Source organism: Montipora capricornis, chromosome 3, assembly GCF_036669925.1.
Source record: "Montipora capricornis isolate CH-2021 chromosome 3, ASM3666992v2, whole genome shotgun sequence".
Taxonomy (NCBI): Eukaryota; Metazoa; Cnidaria; class Anthozoa; order Scleractinia; family Acroporidae; genus Montipora; species Montipora capricornis.
In genome coordinates, this window is record NC_090885.1 from 17,576,602 (window position 1) to 17,594,101 (window position 17,500).

The 17,500-nt window shown below is 42.4% G+C and overlaps 3 protein-coding genes across 5 annotated transcripts in view; all 3 read left to right on the forward strand.

The window, feature by feature from the left end:
• The window catches only part of LOC138042470 (uncharacterized), a 14,547-nt gene extending 6,977 nt beyond the window's left edge, over positions 1-7,570 (forward strand). The window contains exons 3-7 of one of the 2 annotated variants that reach the window (XM_068888375.1): positions 1,824-2,073; positions 3,193-3,484; positions 4,076-4,188; positions 5,345-5,398; positions 6,502-7,570. In XM_068888375.1, coding sequence (XP_068744476.1) covers positions 1,824-2,073; positions 3,193-3,484; positions 4,076-4,188; positions 5,345-5,350 — 661 coding nt within the window. In that variant the 3' untranslated portion in view covers positions 5,351-5,398; positions 6,502-7,570. Of the gene's footprint in view, positions 1-1,823; positions 2,074-3,192; positions 3,485-4,075; positions 4,189-5,214; positions 5,399-6,501 lie in introns of both variants that reach the window. The other variant, XM_068888374.1, reaches the window with a different exon arrangement.
• LOC138042467 (uncharacterized) overlaps positions 1-17,500 on the forward strand; it is a 244,564-nt gene that overhangs the window by 37,462 nt on the left and 189,602 nt on the right. The window lies entirely within an intron of this gene.
• Positions 9,989-17,500, forward strand: part of LOC138042475 (uncharacterized) — a 13,579-nt gene continuing 6,067 nt past the window's right edge. Inside the window, exons 1-2 of the mRNA XM_068888382.1 lie at positions 9,989-10,121; positions 11,009-11,298. Coding sequence (XP_068744483.1) covers positions 11,018-11,298 — 281 coding nt within the window. The 5' untranslated portion in view covers positions 9,989-10,121; positions 11,009-11,017. The remainder of the gene's footprint in view (positions 10,122-11,008; positions 11,299-17,500) is intronic.

Below are 17,500 nucleotides of genomic sequence, written 5' to 3' on the forward strand. Positions count from 1 at the left end.
GATTTTTGCTACGTTCAATTTTGTTATTGTACTTTTGCCTGCACAAGCAAATCGCAAAATCGAAAGTGACATCGAATTCAGCGGGCGCCGTGATCAAGTTACCGCAGCGTGTTTACTCACGAAAAAGTGAAGCATCTGTGTCAAATGATGGCAAGATACAAGGTTTTTGTTTTTGTTAGTTTTCTTTTTCTTTCAAGTGTTATAAAGTTTGAGAAGAAATGTGCGAATTCAACACAAAGATCACAATCGCCCAACTCTTGAGGTTGACCAGTGTTTTGGCAAAGTCAATACTTTACTCTCCAAGACGAGGTTATTTATCACCAGGTAATTCCATCGTTTTGGAAATAGCAGCTACTTTATTATTCACCAGCGTCACAATTTTTATTTTTATTTTCGTGAACCCTTCCTATTTCAATTGCGTGCTTGCGAACAAGACACACAATCCGTGTCTCATGTATATGCGATTAAATAAATTTGTGATCCACTAAAACGCCATTTGCGTTACAATGACTTTCGACGCCATTGAAGGTTAACAAGAATTAGTAAAATTTCCAATTCTTACAATTAGACTGTAATAAATACAAATAGCCAGACAACAGAGATCCCGTATCCACTTCAGGTGTTCGATTTGTTCTTTGTTGAACCCATAAGTTACCAGAGAAATTTCCATTTGGTTTCAGTATTGTACATAACACCACACTTGGCAAAATATTAGAAATACGGCTCGGCGGGCGAAAGATTTGTCGAAGTCCATTACTCGTCGCTTCTAAGATTCCAGATATTTATTTTTCACCGCCTGTCTTGTTTATCCAATTGACGTTCCATTTTTGAGCTCCATAAGGGTATATTTTGTTTAAAGATGCGCTAAAACGCCATTCGCGTTACAATGACTTTCGACGCCATCGCAGGTTAATTAAATGTTCTTCTGAGTGCACCAGAGAAATCTACGCATTACCCCAGCCCCCTCAAACCTAACAAAATACACACAGAAGACTCTATGCACAAAGACAGTGGGGAGTGATAGGCAAGACTTTTACCGACACGGAAAAAATAAAACGGAGAAATATTACCCATTTTCCGACTGGGATTGCCATACTGGTAACCCAGTAAAAACTTACTAACCATGGAACCAAATATAAATTTAATTTGCATGAGATGCACGAGATGCACGAGTGATTGGCTTGGATAGGCCTTTACGCTATCTTTGATTGGTTATACTTCCACATGTGAAAGAGCCATACGCCGCTCTGATTGGCTGTATAGCTTTTTTTCACGTGCGAAAATAAAACGTATGGATTTGTACAAATTTGCTTTATGGAATAAAATCCCGTGTATAATAAATATATATATTGTTTTGTTTTTCTTTTTGTTTTTTGTTTTTCCATTTTATTTTCCGTTGCCCACGAGCCTAAAATGGAATTCGTGGAAAAGTCATTTTGAAAAAGGGAAATGGCAACCCCCAGTGATAAAGGATCGAATAGAGCTCGAGAATAAATGGCACTCGGGAGACAGAGAAAATAGGTGACTCAGTCGCCCCGGACTAGGAGCGAAGAACTCCCATACTAAGCCTATTTCACGGCATTTTTACCGACTGATCTATTTTTATACTACCGGTTCCGGTTCGGTGACGCTATGACGTCAAGTTAGTTTTTTGTGATTGGTAATCAGCCTCCTGCGGGAGTCTCAATCGCGGGAAATTCAATCTACAAATAAATCGGTCTGTCAAAACGCCTTGACAGGAATATAGGGCTGTTGTTCGCTCCTACTCATGGGCTGCTGGTAACTACAATGAGTGACTGGCAAAAACAATGTTTTTTTTGCAGCCATAGGAAAGGTAGTTTGGACCTTGGCGAAATTGGCGAAATATCGCTGACTATTGATGACAACCTTGGAGACCTCCAGCTTGGGAAAGTTAGTCAGGAATATATATCGGATTCAGACCTCCGTAAAATACTAACAAGGTTTGACCTGGATACCAACATGATGAGCTGTTTACAAGGTCACGAATTGCGTCTTGTAACATCTGTGGTTTACAGCGAAAGATTTGAGATTCAAGGAAACAGGAAACATGAGGTAGTTACCTTTTTTGCCGTATATTTCTGTTTGGCTGGCGCAGATATTTTCATTTTTGTTGACTTGAACTTTTGTTTTCACTTAGCCTCATCCCCAGGGTCTACTCTCCATGAAGACCCCGGTGACGAGCCGGGTTTCGACTTGTCTTTCCTCTTTGCGCTTTCCATGTTGTATCAGTTGTAGTTGTGCGGATTTGGGAAATATTCTCTTCCAATTTGCGATTTCTGTAAGCTTCCTCCTTCAAAGGGAACCTCTAACACTCACAAAATGTCGAAAATACATTTTTTTCCTGGGGAAAAGAAAACTCTTTTTAATCTTTGAAAAAATATTATTTAATTCAAGTCTGTTTTACCCGTATGACGTGAGCATTAGCACACACGAAATACGCTAACATTTGTGCCTTTTCGGATTTTCGTCGGGAAGGAAACTTTTTGCAACTGTTTTGTCTCGAAGTATGCATGGGCTAATAATTTTAACATAATACGTGTGCATAACTTAGGGAAGTACGATCGTCCTGGTGAGTGTGGTCCTGAGAAGGACGGTTTTGGATGACATTGATGAACACTTCGACAACTTTTGTTTCACTCTGCAGAGAGGATGACTTCCACTCAGGTTGTGGAAACATCGACCAATGTTACCCAAAATAGTCCTTCTTAGGACTACGCTCACCCGGACGATCGTATTCCATTAAGTCATGATATGACTCCTGGATTTAAAGCAGGCATTACGACACACTTAAAGATTTGCTACGGCGGCGACGACGAAAGCGTCGCTTCAAAATGTAACTTTCCCCATTCTAAGTTTTTCGCGGAGAAAAAATGTTGCGTTTTCAAACGAATACGGATACGTGTGGACGGAACCATAGGTAACGACAACGCCACAATTGTGCTGCACGTGCGCAATGCATTTTGTCTTGTATTAATTTTTGCGGTACTTTGCATAACAGTGACGAGAAATCACCAAATTGAACCAAATGTTTCCGTCAACGTCGCAGTCGAAGATCTTTTTAAGTCCATAGTATTTTTCGTTACTGTAGTCATCGCTGTTTTTTTAAGCTCCCCAATATGCAATTTGTATCATGATGTTATTGACATTTTTGTCATCTCTTTCTGCTTTCAGTGGGGAATAGATGCAGAATTGGAGCTTCCATCAGAGCTTGCTAAGGTTTTTAAACCGAAAGTCCAGTGCACATACAAGGAAAAAATCATCCCTCCAGGTGTGGCAACTAGGAATGCACGGGGGCCAATTCTCTTCAAGTACTGTCGCGTTCAGTACAATGAAACAAGCAAAAAGCTGGAGATGGTGAAAGGTGAGTTTGTTGGAAACACAATATCAAGAGGAACTGAGGAAGATGATGATGATGATGCAGGGATTCCAATTGATCGGGATGCAGATGGCAACGATTTACCAGGTACGTCAGAGCTTTAGGTTATGAAGAAACGAAGCAAATAAGGCAGGATATGGAGGGCATTGCCTAGTGCTTTTCAAAAACATGGATCTCTTCTCCTAACTTTCTGGATTGGAATCAAAATTTACACTTGTAAACCGTCCTTTCGCATTAATAATGATAATGAATGTAGCGCAGACTATCATAAACGATGTTCAGCTGTGCTGTTAAAACCTCTTTAAGTATCTACCACCTCAACAAACGTTTCCAATTTGTATAGAGCGAGTTTCAGTCGAGTGTCGTAAAACCAAAACCAAAGTAATTACTTTGGCCCGCTAAAAAGAAGGGAGAAAGTCCAGTTAACCAATCAAAACTCGAAGTAATTACACGTACCCGACACAAATTGCAAAGCGCGGTAAAAATGTGTACTTCTGATTGGTTGAAAAAGTGGCACGAGAACTTTGAACCAATCACGTTGAGTGACGTAGTGCAAAACCAAAGTAACACACAATAGCCCTTTTTCCCAGAACTAGTCAAAATTCGTGCACTATCGAGCTTATTATATAAAGATGGATGGTTGCAGTCATTTTGCTGCCATTTTACTTTTGACTCCAGATTATTTCACTGCCGAAGACATTAAAATGATGGACACTATATACAAGACGTTTCTAATGACAGAGAAGAACCGAGAGCAACGAAAAGCGCGGGTCAGAAAATACCTGGGATGGGTGAGTCAAGAAACAAAATTGTTAACTTGCCAGTAGATCTGAAGGATATAGGCTTGGGGATTGGGGAATACCTCCCTTGATTGATTCACACATCTGTGCAAGACGGGGAAGGAAGTAGAACAGCAAAGTCGTTTCCAGAAGAGAGACCCTGGAAACGAGGTAGGTAAACAAGATCGGGAATCAGCATAACAACAAAAGAGGGAGGATAGTTTCACGGCAGTGACAAAGGTATTGAGAAAGAGAACGGCATCATCGCTCTTTTGGCTTTTGATTGGTTTTAAGAAATATTCTAGCTGCTCGTTGACCAAAACTGGCAAGCGCGGGGAAAACCACTTGGAGCAAGTCAAAATGATTACATGTACATAGAACGCCAAAGGCAAAGAACGTCTACAATTTGCTCGGGAGTTCGCTAAATTCGGACAAATGTGTGGTAACTCGCCACGCAATTAGTTAATCCCGGTTTGAAGGAGTTTGTACTGGGATGGGTGACCGGGTAGAAGACATAATTTTTGATTTTCTCTTTTGATTGTAATCCTGTATAGTTTACAAAACCTGGGGCCCGTTTCTCGAAAGTGCCGAAACTTTACGGGCCGTTTTCGGGTTTCACAATTCGGAATCCGTTTGTATTTCAAGAACGGAGAGGGTTTAAGTCGTCCGGCCGCCACCGCCGCGACTTCACATTCCTTTTTTCTTTTGGTTATCTTAAAAACATGTTAAAATATCGGCTTTCCAAAAGAATCGGTTGGCAGTTTCACAAATGACTTTTCGGGCCCGAAACGTTTTCGGGACTTTCGAGAAAAGGGCCCCTGGCCGCTTGTGTCTTTTAAATGGTAGCATATTTTTTAAACTACAGACACGTTAACGGTCGGTATCCCCCGTAACCGGTATTGTTTCTTTTGCTTTCGATTGGTTAACGATGTAAAAGCACACTATTTTGGCAAATCACGAGTGGCAAAGCAAAACCAGTGCAATAGCAAACTTGCGAAAATCAAGTGATAACGCGCTTACAGTGCCATCTCTTTACAGTTTGAAAAAATATTGACCACTGATGAGACGAAGATTTTACTTCCTGTGCCGTTGACCAGTGGCGACTGCAAATTTCTGCAAAGCATGTACATTCCAGCAACTACGAGTCTGCATATACTTGATTTTACAGGAGTAACGAGAGAAGACATTCAGAGCTGTGGAATTATTTTCAAATTGCTTGATGGTAAGTAAGGGAATGACATATCTGTTGTTTGAAAAGAAATGAAGTATCATGCAGCGTTCGCCGGGATTATTACTGACTGGGTCATAGGTCGACTTGAATTCATAGTAACCAAAAAAAAAAATAATTTCATCTTGATTACAATATTGTGCTAAACTGCTCGACTGGACGAAAATACTGAAACCTCACGCTCTTGATCCTACTGCGCATGCACAAGAAATTGCGTCACAGGAGCAATAAACTAAGCAGCAATTTTAATTTACTTGCTCTTACATTAGTGAATTCTGAGGATAAATTGCCATAGAAATTGATTTAAAAGCCGTATTTTTCCCTTGGCACCAACCTTAAAAACACTGTAAAGCTCGAACAGGCTGGGTCAAAGAATACCTTCGAAGCCACAATTTGACCCCAAAAATATAATTTATACGATTTGTGCAGGCGAGTTTCTGATTGGCGGAGATTACAATGCCTCACCTCACGCGTCCAGCCGTGATCTAAGGAGTGAGCGCTGGCTCATTTCCCAAAACAGCGGCTTGTAATCGAGCCAAGAAACAATGAAGCTTGCATCACCTGTTTCAGTGTTTGCATCAGTTGTTCTCTTCAAGGTCTTAACTCAGTTCCTTTCAAAGGACACTGCAAAAACACGACATATGCACCTAAACTCTTTATTATCCCTTACGCAAGAACAATGTATGTGTTCAATTTGAAATTAATGTAAAGAACCATAAAGGCTTAGAACAGTTGACTACGAGATACTTTGCCTTGGAGGCTGTAATAAAAAAACATGTAATCTTTCTGCCAAGCGCTGTTCAAGTAGTTTTGTATTAATATTGCACTTATGGATTAAAGTGAAGTTTAAAATAAAGAACGATGACATTTCAACAAGACTAGAATGAGCAAAAGACTAAATCTCTTGACAACCGCTTTTCCACAAGGCGATCACACGTTCTATCCCAGGGAGACAGGTAACTGTTTCATCAGTTCTGGAACAACCCTCAGGCTAAGTATCCCTTAACTAGTACCCACCTTAGTCTTATAGCTGATATGTGAGAGATAAATAACCCAAAGGTTTATGAACCTAACTCAGTTTGAAATTTACTCCTCAGATCTGCCTGACGAGGATTGGACAGAGTTCGAGATGACACTTGACGCCGCTGAGGATTAAAAGCATTACTATTTACGTTTATCACCCTATGTAAAGGAATCCAGGTTCTAAATCCCGGGTCGTGGATTCCAGATTCCAAACTCACGGCTCCACCGAAATGGATCCCCGATTCTGGATTCCATACTATGGATTCCGGATTCCAAAGCGTCACATTTGCTGGCTTCCGGATTCCTTCACATCGGGCGACGTTTAGCTGTCAATAGGGAGCTTATGCAAGGACAACGACGCCGCCAAAGAGAACGTCGTCTAAAAATACTATTTCGCGTTATTGTAATAACTTCGTTACAACCCGAGGTCGTTTCGGAATGGAAAGTGCGTATGGTTGTTCGGGGAGAAAATGTATTAATGTTTCGTTTGCTTCTCACGTCCTCTACACAACCTGAAAATTGGTCAATTCACGTCGTTGTCAGGACGAGGACGGCGGCAAAGAAATGCACCAAAAGAAAAAGCGCACTTGCAGGGAGTGCAGAGCTTTTGTTTTTGCTCATTAGAGTAATTTTTTTGTTGCGTTCTCGTAGACGTTGTCGTCGTCCTTGCGTAATCTCCCTGGTTGTTCTTCTCGTCAGTTGACATTCGTGTCATCAGCCTTGATCGAGACTAGTTTGCCTTATTAAAAAAAGAGATTTTCTTGTCGCTTCTTTCACTGCGTAATTGTGAGAAACAAACAACTCGTTGGGAAATCCCCTATTTTCTTTTGAGCACAATAGTAGTGTAAAATTTGTAATAGAGAGTGTTTAAAATTAAACAATATATATTTTTTGTTTGACAGCTGTTATTGGATTTTTGGATTTTTAAAGTTGGTTTTGAGGATCGAGCTATCCTATAACTTAAAGCGATGCAAAGAGAGAACAAACTGCTCCAAAAGGTGTCCGATCCTTGTTTCGTAAGATTGCTGATTATTCTGTATAACAGACCGTGTTGAAGGGAACGAACTTAGTCTATTAATAACGTGTGGAGGCTTTGGTTAATTTGAAAAAAGAGCGAATTAAACATTTTAATACCCAGCGATTTCATCAAATAGTAAATTAACTTAGAAAGGAACATGTTACTATCAATAGTACTGGCAAGTAAAAGATCTTTGTAAACGTGCGCAGTTGTAGCTAATGATAGTTCAGCCCCATCATTGGCGTACGCTACTGTGTGTCTTCGCTTTTATCTCGGGTTACAAGTGAATACATGCCCATTTGGTATTGTTTAAAGGAGAACTTAAGGCCTAAACTCGTTTTATTATTTTTTCCTTGATTATTAGGAAGAGTGAGCTGTACGAAAGAAGTTTTGATAATTGCTTTTCCTTCTCCCTTAATATGAGCATGAAAATTGAATTTAAAGTTGCGTTTTTCCTGCTTTTGGGGCCTCATCATTCATTGTCGGCTCAAAGTATTATCAGCGGAAGAGTTTGACTTCACTGTAAATATGAAACTTGATTAAAGGAATATAACAGACCTACACGGTCTCCCTTTTGTGGGTTTGAGCTTACAGTTTATGATGAAGGAAGTTGAAACATCAACCGCGTATTCGTGGCCAAAGCTTCAAAGAAAGAAATCCTCAATTTATGGCTTCAGTTCCCCTTCAAATGCAATGAAAAGTATTCAGTTGTTTTTAAACTCTTGACTATAACCTAAAACCCCTAATAGGTGTAAAACCTAATATTATCACGGTATCCCTTCCATTTACCACATTTAATAAAGTAATTGTCGGCCAAAGTTAAGCTGAAATGTACGCTGAATAAATCCCTCGCTTTGTTTGCTTTGGGTGTATGCGCTTCTAGTGGAGACCTTTGACAGAATGGATGTGGTCTTTACAAAATAGGAAAGAACAGCATCATTTCAAAGTTTCATTTCTCGAGACCGCCTTGGTTTGCCGACACAAAAAGATTTATGGCCCTCGTAATACGCCCGAAACTTTTTGGGCGTCTTTTCAGAGACCTTATATTTCTCTCTGTCTCCAAACCCAGGCCTTTCATGTACACGAAACTTTGCAATTATTTTGTTTCATCTGGTCTTGTAAATCTGTTGAAAGACCAGCTTTCTAAAATGGGCAGATCGTTGCTTCAAAATTGGATTTTCGGGTCGAAAATTTAACGGGAATTCACTCTTAATGCAGTTGCGCGAGAGCACCAATGTGTCCCAGTCTCTTGCCGGACTCTGTCACACTTGTGGGTTGCATTTCCTTGTTCTCTGCACTGCAGCGAAGTTATTTTACACCGGTTTTCTCGTCTTATTAAAAGAAAAACATTTGATTTGTATTGATTTGCTCTCTCATCAATAGGCCTTTTTCGATATAATAAAATTCAGCTTGAAAGAGAGGTGTAGATGACAAAGACAAAGGAAAGTGGATGATATGTAAATATTTATCACATTCATTCCAACGTGTTTCTATTGTTTTTGTCCTCACTGCTCCACTATCAATCTGAATAAATGGCCTATTAGAGATCTAATGAGAGCCCTTGCCGCCCACCAATGTGGCCTGGCTTCGATTCCCAGACTCGGCGTCATATGTGGGTTGAGTTTGTTGGTTCTCTACTCTGCTCCGAAAGGTTTATCTCCAGGTACTCCGGTTTTCCCCTCTCCTAAAAACCAACCCATTATTTGATATGTGTTGATTTGACTCGACTTTTTATACTGTTTTCCCAATTAGTCCCTGAGCGCTAAATACACTTGACAGTCAAAGTTCATTATAATTATATATTGTGATTGATATTGTTTGCTAAGGAAACTTGGGAACGCCAGAAATTGTGTTACAAAACAGGCCATCGATCCTTCGAAATTCTTTGTTTCCATCAGCGTTTCCACCAGGCTCGTTCAATTTTGTCGGTCTTAGAAAAAAAAATTGACTTGCTCATTTGTATTTCATAATGCACTTGTACCAATACATAATTCTAGTGCTAATACTAATGGAATCCTTATAAAATATAAGGCGACATTGCTGTCATCATTTTGTTAGCGAACGGGACTTTGGGCGTGATACCCAACGAGTTTACAAAGCAGAAAGGTCTGATGAGTCCCTTGGTCGGGATGAAACGACGTAACCACGAGCAATGTATTTTCACAAGTAAATGTCAATTTTTTTGTCAATAATAGTAATTAACTTTATTTAAGTGTCAACTGTATAGAAATCAAACTAAATCAACTATCAAACCATAGGTTGGTTTTTGAGCAAAGAGGAAACCGGAATACCCGGAGAAAACCCTCTTTCAGCGCCATCCTTGCTCTTGGATGAGTCGAATGATGACTCACAACTTTTCAAACTGAGAGTTTTACTTTTATTCTGGCAGGAATGATAATTGTGCGTAAGCCGCAGTTTATAGCGCGATAGATATTGTCATGATACCCGTTTTGTCCGATCATGATCCTTTGGAAACTGAAACGTTCCAAATCGAAACGAAAGATCCAGTTTCATCTCCATATCTGGTAATATCACTCCTTCCTGCTTCTTCCTGTCAGTTGCTTGACAATCAGTCGAAACCTAGAAGTTTATTCTCTCAGTGGGAACTGAACAACAGCGTTGGAACGGTCAGATCATAAAGAAATAACTGTCTCGGCGATTGCAAGTACATTTGCAGTAAGTATTTTCTAGTTTTCTACAAATACATCTATACCCAAGTTGCGCCAAATGAGTTCACTAAGGCTTTGTAAATAACAGAAAAATTACGTAAAACGCTAAACGGCAAACGACGTGCTGCTGCCTTATTCTAACTTGTCTTTCATCGACATCTGTAGGTAACACGCCAAGCAACGAAGGACCTAAAACTTAAATTTCAGATATGATAGCTCCCCCATTGTACCGAGCGAAACTTTGCCCCTGCTCGGCCATATCCCGCTTATGATGTATGAATTAAAGCGTGACTCAAGCATACATTTCGTTGCTGTTTTCTTCTTATAGATGACATACAGATAGGATAGATGATAGAGAGCGGACAGAAACTAATGTCACGTTAAAAACACTCTCGAACGTGCCACCTGGAATAGCCAAACTCCAGCCACGCCGTTATAATTGTACTAAAGGCGCTACTAGAATGGGAAATGTTTCGTGCAACTTGTCTTGCATTGCTTTAGCGACATTGTGGCGAGACGAGTTGCACGAAACATTTCGCAGTGTAACAGCGCCTTAAGAATCCTACATTGAAGCGCCCCTTAAAGAAGTTGGTATATTTGACTCTCCAGTCCCCACAAAATCGCAAGGTTTGGCTAGATCCAGAGACACTTGGAGCACTTTTGTTATTAGATGTTAGTATAGCTACCATTTATAGAGCTTCATGTAAGCTCCATTATATTTACACGAAAATATTTGGAATTGTTTGGCCTCCAATATATTTTAAAGTAGTCGGAAAAGTTAGCAACCATCGTTTCGCTCCTGTTTTACGAGTATATCTTGAATTTGCTTCCAGCGAACTCACTAAGGACGTCTTAGAGACACTACAATGATTCCGATGACAATTTCAATTTCAGTTTGAGATCATGATCGAGGAGCTGCTTTATAAGTTTTCTAAGGAGAACTTCGATGACCCTAACTTGTTACCACTGTTGCATGGACATTCAAAGACAGTAAAACCTTTAACTCTGTTAGTCAAACGAAAAAGATCGATTTGGAAGCGTCCCTTTGGGAAGAAGGAAATTATAATTCTTGATGGCCTGGAAAAATACGTTGACAGCAACGAAAAGGACTTTCTGAAAGACGTCGAATCAAAGATAACGAAAGGGCAACTGATGGAAAAAGAGAGTGATGCTCCAGCGGCCAGGTATGGGTTTGTTTATAAATTAATTAAGTTGTGACGATTCGTGTGAGTTGTTTGTAAACCGGTCAGTGTAAAACGCAGACTGCAGACTGCAGACCAGGTGTAAAATGCAGACTGAGGTTATAACGTAATTTAATTGTTGAAAAAGCCCAAACCCCTTAGAAATGCTAACCTTAGGCCTAATTAGGCCTAAAACAATATTTAGGCTTAACTGTTAGCATTTCTAATGGGTTTGGGCTTTTTCAACAGTTAAATTGTAACCTCGGTCTGCATTTTATCCCCGGTCTGCAGTCTGCAGTCCTCTGCGTTTTACACAGATCGGTTTGTTAAGCCATTTTGCCCAGGCATTTTCAAGGACCACGGAGCCTGGTAACTAACCTTGAAAAACATTATGGGCTGGAGGACAGGCTAGAAGGTGGTGTTAGTAAAAACGGATTAAAGCGTTAGATTTAGCCAAGCCTAAAAGCGGAGCTCCCGGGTTGTTCATTCTTAGTGGCTCTAGGATTCGTGAAAATAAAAGGCTTTGGAATTGTCCGCGTTTTGGTTTTCCAGGATATTGGTTAATTATGTCAGTTTCTTCGCTGCCTAACTAGTCAATTCCACGGTTAATTTCACCCGAAAAACCGACTGATCGCGTGAATCACGAAGGAATGAGCGCGATATCGGTTTTTCCACCGAAATTTACTGTCGAATTCACCAGTTAGGCAATTAATTTTTTCTTGAATCGCAAGAGTTTTAAAAGAAAACAAGCAAATCCTCAGCAAGCAAACGGAAAAGGAAAGAAGCCATTTCAGAGTTGACTGTCAAAAGCCAGCGAATAGGAATCAAGCTAAAATTAGAAATCACAGACGTTCTATAGCTCGTGATGTGACAGATCGTCTTTGCGGGTTCAAGGTCAAACAAGGATGTACGTACTTTATTCCACTTTATCTCTTAAAACGAATCATTTACATTTTGATGTATTTCATTGAAACACGCCAGCTTGGCTTAGAACCAGAATCGGCTAGAAAGAACAAACTTCAAATAAGATCTCCAAAAAATTTACCTACACGTGCTCTAAACAAACTTCTGGAAACACAAGCTGGTGATATTTCTCCTTACGTTTGCGAGGACTCATTGAGATTACATGTTTCTAACATAAGGGCTACACTTTCTTGTCAGTGTCAAGGCACATCGAAAAACAATGTGGCAAACGGAGTGATTTAAAGCCAAACAAACCAGAAAACAGATCAACTATTTCAGCCTGTCTAAAAAGAGTACAGATGATTGTTATTAATTCCAGTTTCATTCCTGAACAAAGGAAAAAACGACTAAATCACTTTTTCGAAATATGCATCCTCTTAAAATGACTCATCCGTGGAAATAACAAAAGGTTTAGTGTCCAAGAAAAGAATTTGTGGAGTAACTTCTTCCACCACGTTTTGTTGGGAACTAGCCCCGAGACCCCTCTCGGTCCCTCATCCGGGATATGAATGTTGTACGTAGAGATCGCACATGGCGGAAATACAGCTTCATCTGTGTTTATAATTCGTCTCGTTTATGCTTGGTCTCCGGATACACAGCGCTAAACTTGGTGTCAGAAGTGGGATAAACCTTTTCTAGAACCACTACAGCAAATACTTCGATCAAAGGAAAAGAAAACCTCTTCACGCGACGCTACATTGGATACACGAACTCATGGCGACGAATCTCAAGCGCCCAGAACTCAATCTAACCGGAAACATTTCCGAACATTTCAAGAACTTCGAAGTCAGGTTCAATGACTACTGCGTTCAAGCGAACTACTGTAACCTGGATAAAGACCCAGTGACAGCGCCAGCCGATTATTATAATAAACCACAGCTCGAAATCGCCGCGCTTCGGTCGGCCATGCCAGACGAAGCCCTTCAGGTCATACGATACACAATAGAACCTGAGATCGCGATCGATGACAGAGCCACTGGAGAAACTTCGCCTACACTATACAGGTTCGACCGGCAGTTCGGGCCTTAGCCAAACACTGACCGAATCGGTACAAGCATGGGAAGTTAGGATTAGGCAAGCCGGAAGTCTGTGCTCTTATGGAAAACTCAGTGACGAAATGTATCGCGACAAATTTATATTTGGTCTCAACAACGACGCCATGCGAGCCGGGTTGCTCAAAACACATCTCAAGCCCGACAACACACCTAAGAGCATGGCTGATGTGGTGACCGAAGCCAAGGCCTTACAGTCTGCCTACACCGCAAACAAGTTGATAGCAGATTCTTCAAAATCAAACATCGACGAACTGGACTGTCGAGTCCACTGGGTGAAACGTAAGGAAATGAAGCTACGTAGAGAGCCTGGAACATGTCATTGGTGCGGAGACAAACGGGGACCTCACCCGTGGAGACAATGCCCAGCAAGGGGCAAAACATGTTCAAAGTGTGGCATTAATGACCATTTCGCCAATGTGTGCCTGGCAAACGGCCCACCCCCACAACGACGGAGAGGCTCATACCCTCTTCCCACCAGCAGCAACCGGACCCCCAGCCAAACACCCAGTAACAGGGGAAGCGGACGACGACAGGAAATGTGCATCACCTGCAATTTAATGAAGACGAACCTACCGACCTCATGGTGTACGCTGATTATTATCACGAGCAATGTTACTCTCTAGAAACTCCACAGAAGAAGAGGAAATACTTTGTAAAACTACCCCTGTCAGCTACCGGCTCACACTTCCGGCCAATTACACTCCAGATTGACACTGCAGCCTCATGCAACACTCTATCTCATAGTACCCTCACCTCTCTGGATTGAGACGTGCAAATGTCAAAATCACCTTATCTCTTACACCCATATGGGAACACTCGCCCATTGAGACCTTTGGGCCAAGTCGAGCTAGTGAGCCACAGGAACAACCACTATGACACCCTAACGTTCCAAATCCTGCCAGACGACATCATGGCCAACAAGCCAGCCCTCTTATCAGGGGGTGACAGTGAAAGATTGGGATTTGTCAGAATAGAATCTGACACTGTCTTCTCCCTATCTCCCTCCAGTAACAATTGCCACCTGCAACACAGCACAGGACACCCAAGAGCAAGTAGAGTGCAACCACAGCAGACAACTCCACAACAACAGACCAAGCACCTGTAACCCACACCTTTCTCCATCTCAACCAATCATCATCCCTGCTAAACGGCGACTACCTACCGCTGGAATACTTCAGAAAGAACACATTTTAATGGAATATGCTGAGAACTTTGAAGGCCTCGGCTGTCTTGGGCTCCCCGTGCACTTTGAAACCAAACAAGATGCAACGCCAGTTCAAATGCCCATCCACCGAATCTCAGTGGCAAAACGGGCTGCGGAAAAGAGTGCTCTAGACAAATACGAGAAAGCTGGCATCATAACTAAGGTTGTGGAACCGAGGTCCGAATTTGTATCGACCCCAGTCAGACCATTACTAAGGCCATCCTCCGTCCCGTTTACCAAATGCCAACCCTCAACGAGCAGCTTCATAGACTAGCTCATGCCAAATGCTTTTCTCTTGTTGATGTGCGCGATGGCTTCCTCCACATACCCCTGGATGAAGAGTCCTCGCACATGAGCACAATGCACACCTTTTATGGCCGCTACCGCTGGCGACGCCTTCCTTTCGGGATCTCAAGTTCCCCTGAAGAATTTAAGATGCGACTTATTTCTGCTCTAGAGGGTCTAGAAGGGAATAATTTGTATAGCTGACGACATTTTGTTCTTTGGAGAAGGAACAGATTTCACTGAAGCTGAGAAAGATCATGATCGTCGGTTTGTAGCCCTAATGGAACGTTGCCTCCAAAAGAACATTAAACTAAACCCCACCAAACTGCAAGTTAACAGAGGTGAAGTTCATGGGTAACATCATCACAGCCAATGGGATGAAAGCCGACCCTGACAAAGTCACTGCTATAACTGCGATACCCACGCCCAGAAACAAGGCTGCCCTCCTACGATTCCTCGGAATGGCCAACTTCCTATCGCCATACTGCTCAAATCTCAGTACCGTCATTAGACCCCTCACTGCCCTAACCCAGAAAGACCTCCCATTCTCCTGGACGGAGATTCAAGAAAGAGCCTTTAACGACGCAAAGCAATTGATCGCTGCTGCACCAATTCTCCAATACTATGATCTAGGGAAACCTGTGCTACTCCAAGTGGACGCCAGCGAAGAATTCCTGGGGGAGCTCTCCTCCAACCGAACGCCGAAGGTAAACTCCAACCAGTCGCCTTTACCTCAAACAGCCTGAGCAGCACCGAACAGCGCTATTCTCAAATCGAAAAGGAATGCCTCGCCATCTGCAACACATTTGGAAAATTTGATCATTGGCTGTTAGGCAAATCAGACATCACAGTCCACACAGACCACCAACCCCTCGAAACCATCTACAAGAAACCACTTCACAAGTCACCCGCACGTCCTCAGCGAATGCTAATGAGACTTCAGAGATATCAGTTCAGCCTACAATACAAGAAAGGTACAAGCCTTCATATAGCAGACACACTATCTCGCGCTGCTCTACCCACCCCAGTGCAGGCAAAAGTGACAGGGTTTGAAGTGTTCCGCCTTGAACTTGAACACTCTGACAATGACCACAACCCCCGACTCACCGATGTCACAGAAGAACTCCTCAAATCAGAAACCAAAAAGGATCAAACCCTGACTGATCTACAACAAACCATCACCTCTGGTTGGCCGGACGACAAACAACACCTGGCCCCCAACCTCAGCCCATTCTGGACCTTCAGAGAGGAACTAAGCACACTCAACGGCATCGTTTACAAAGGTCAGCAAGTCCTGGTTCCTCAGTCCATGCACCACTTTGCAGCAGAGTCCAACATTCGCATGGCACGCGAGGTTTTATTCTGGCCAGGCATGCGGAAAGCCATTTCAGACATGTGTGAGAGCTGCAGTGTTTGTGCCCAATACAGTAGAACTCTTACCAAAGAACCCATGAAGTCATTACCAATTCCAACGCAGACATGGCAAATTGTGAGCCAAGATATCTTTACCCATGAGCAAAAGGACTACCTGGTTACTGTCTGCCATTTTTCGGACTGGATCGAAGTCGATGACCTCCAGGACACCCTCTCCGCCGCAGTCATAAACAAGACCAAGGCCCACTTTGCGCGGTTTGGCATACCACAAATCTGCCACACTGACAATGGCTCACAATTTGCAAGCAAGGAATATGAGAACTTTGCGAGACAGTACGGATTCAAACACACAACCTCCTCACCCTATCACCCTTAAGGTAATGGCAGAGCCGAAGCTGCAGTCAAAGTGACCAAATCAACACTGAAGAAATCCGCTGACTTCCAGACTGCGCTGCTCAATTACCGAAACACACCACCTCAGGGACATTCATATTCACCTGCACAGCGCATGCTCTGTCGACGTACCAGGACAACCCTGCCAACACCCAACCACCTCATAAAGCCCCTCACCTTCAACCTAGATGTCGTCATTCAAGAGTTCACCCTAAAGCAAGCCGCGAGCAAACGCTACTACGACAACAAACCGACCAAAGTACATCCCGAGCTTGCTGTCGGTTCCAGCGTATATGCAAAACCTCCACCTACACAGAGGAGTCATCCATGGATACGTGGGACTATCATCTCCCAGGACACACCTAGATCATACACCATTCAGACACCAACCAGCAACATCCGTAGAAACCGGGTTCATATCACGCCAACAATGGAACAGTCTCCTCCACCAAAACAGACCAACCCTCCGCCACAGTTACAGGATCCACCACCGGACAACGGTACCCTCTCCATAGAACCACAAGCAGAAGAAACTGTTGCCGACAATCAACCTCCTGTGCAGACTCTACCACCACACCTCACCAGACCAGAGATACTCCCCAGCAATGGGCCTGAGAAGCTTGCAACTCTACCTAGCCAAGACCACCCTCCGGCACCCACTCTTGGGAACACAAGAACAAGAACGAGGATCATCAAACCTCCTTTGAGATTAAAAGGCTATGAACTGACCTAGTGGTCTACATGGACTGCCAATTATTTATTCTCTTACGCCTTTTACAGCGCTCATTGCTGTATTTGTTTGTTATGTTGTTGTTGTATACATTTTTTTTATATATAAGGGGGGAGATGTTGGGAACTAGCCCCGAGACCCGTCTCGGTCCCTCATCCGGGATATGAATGTTGTACGTAGAGATCGCACATGGCGGAAATA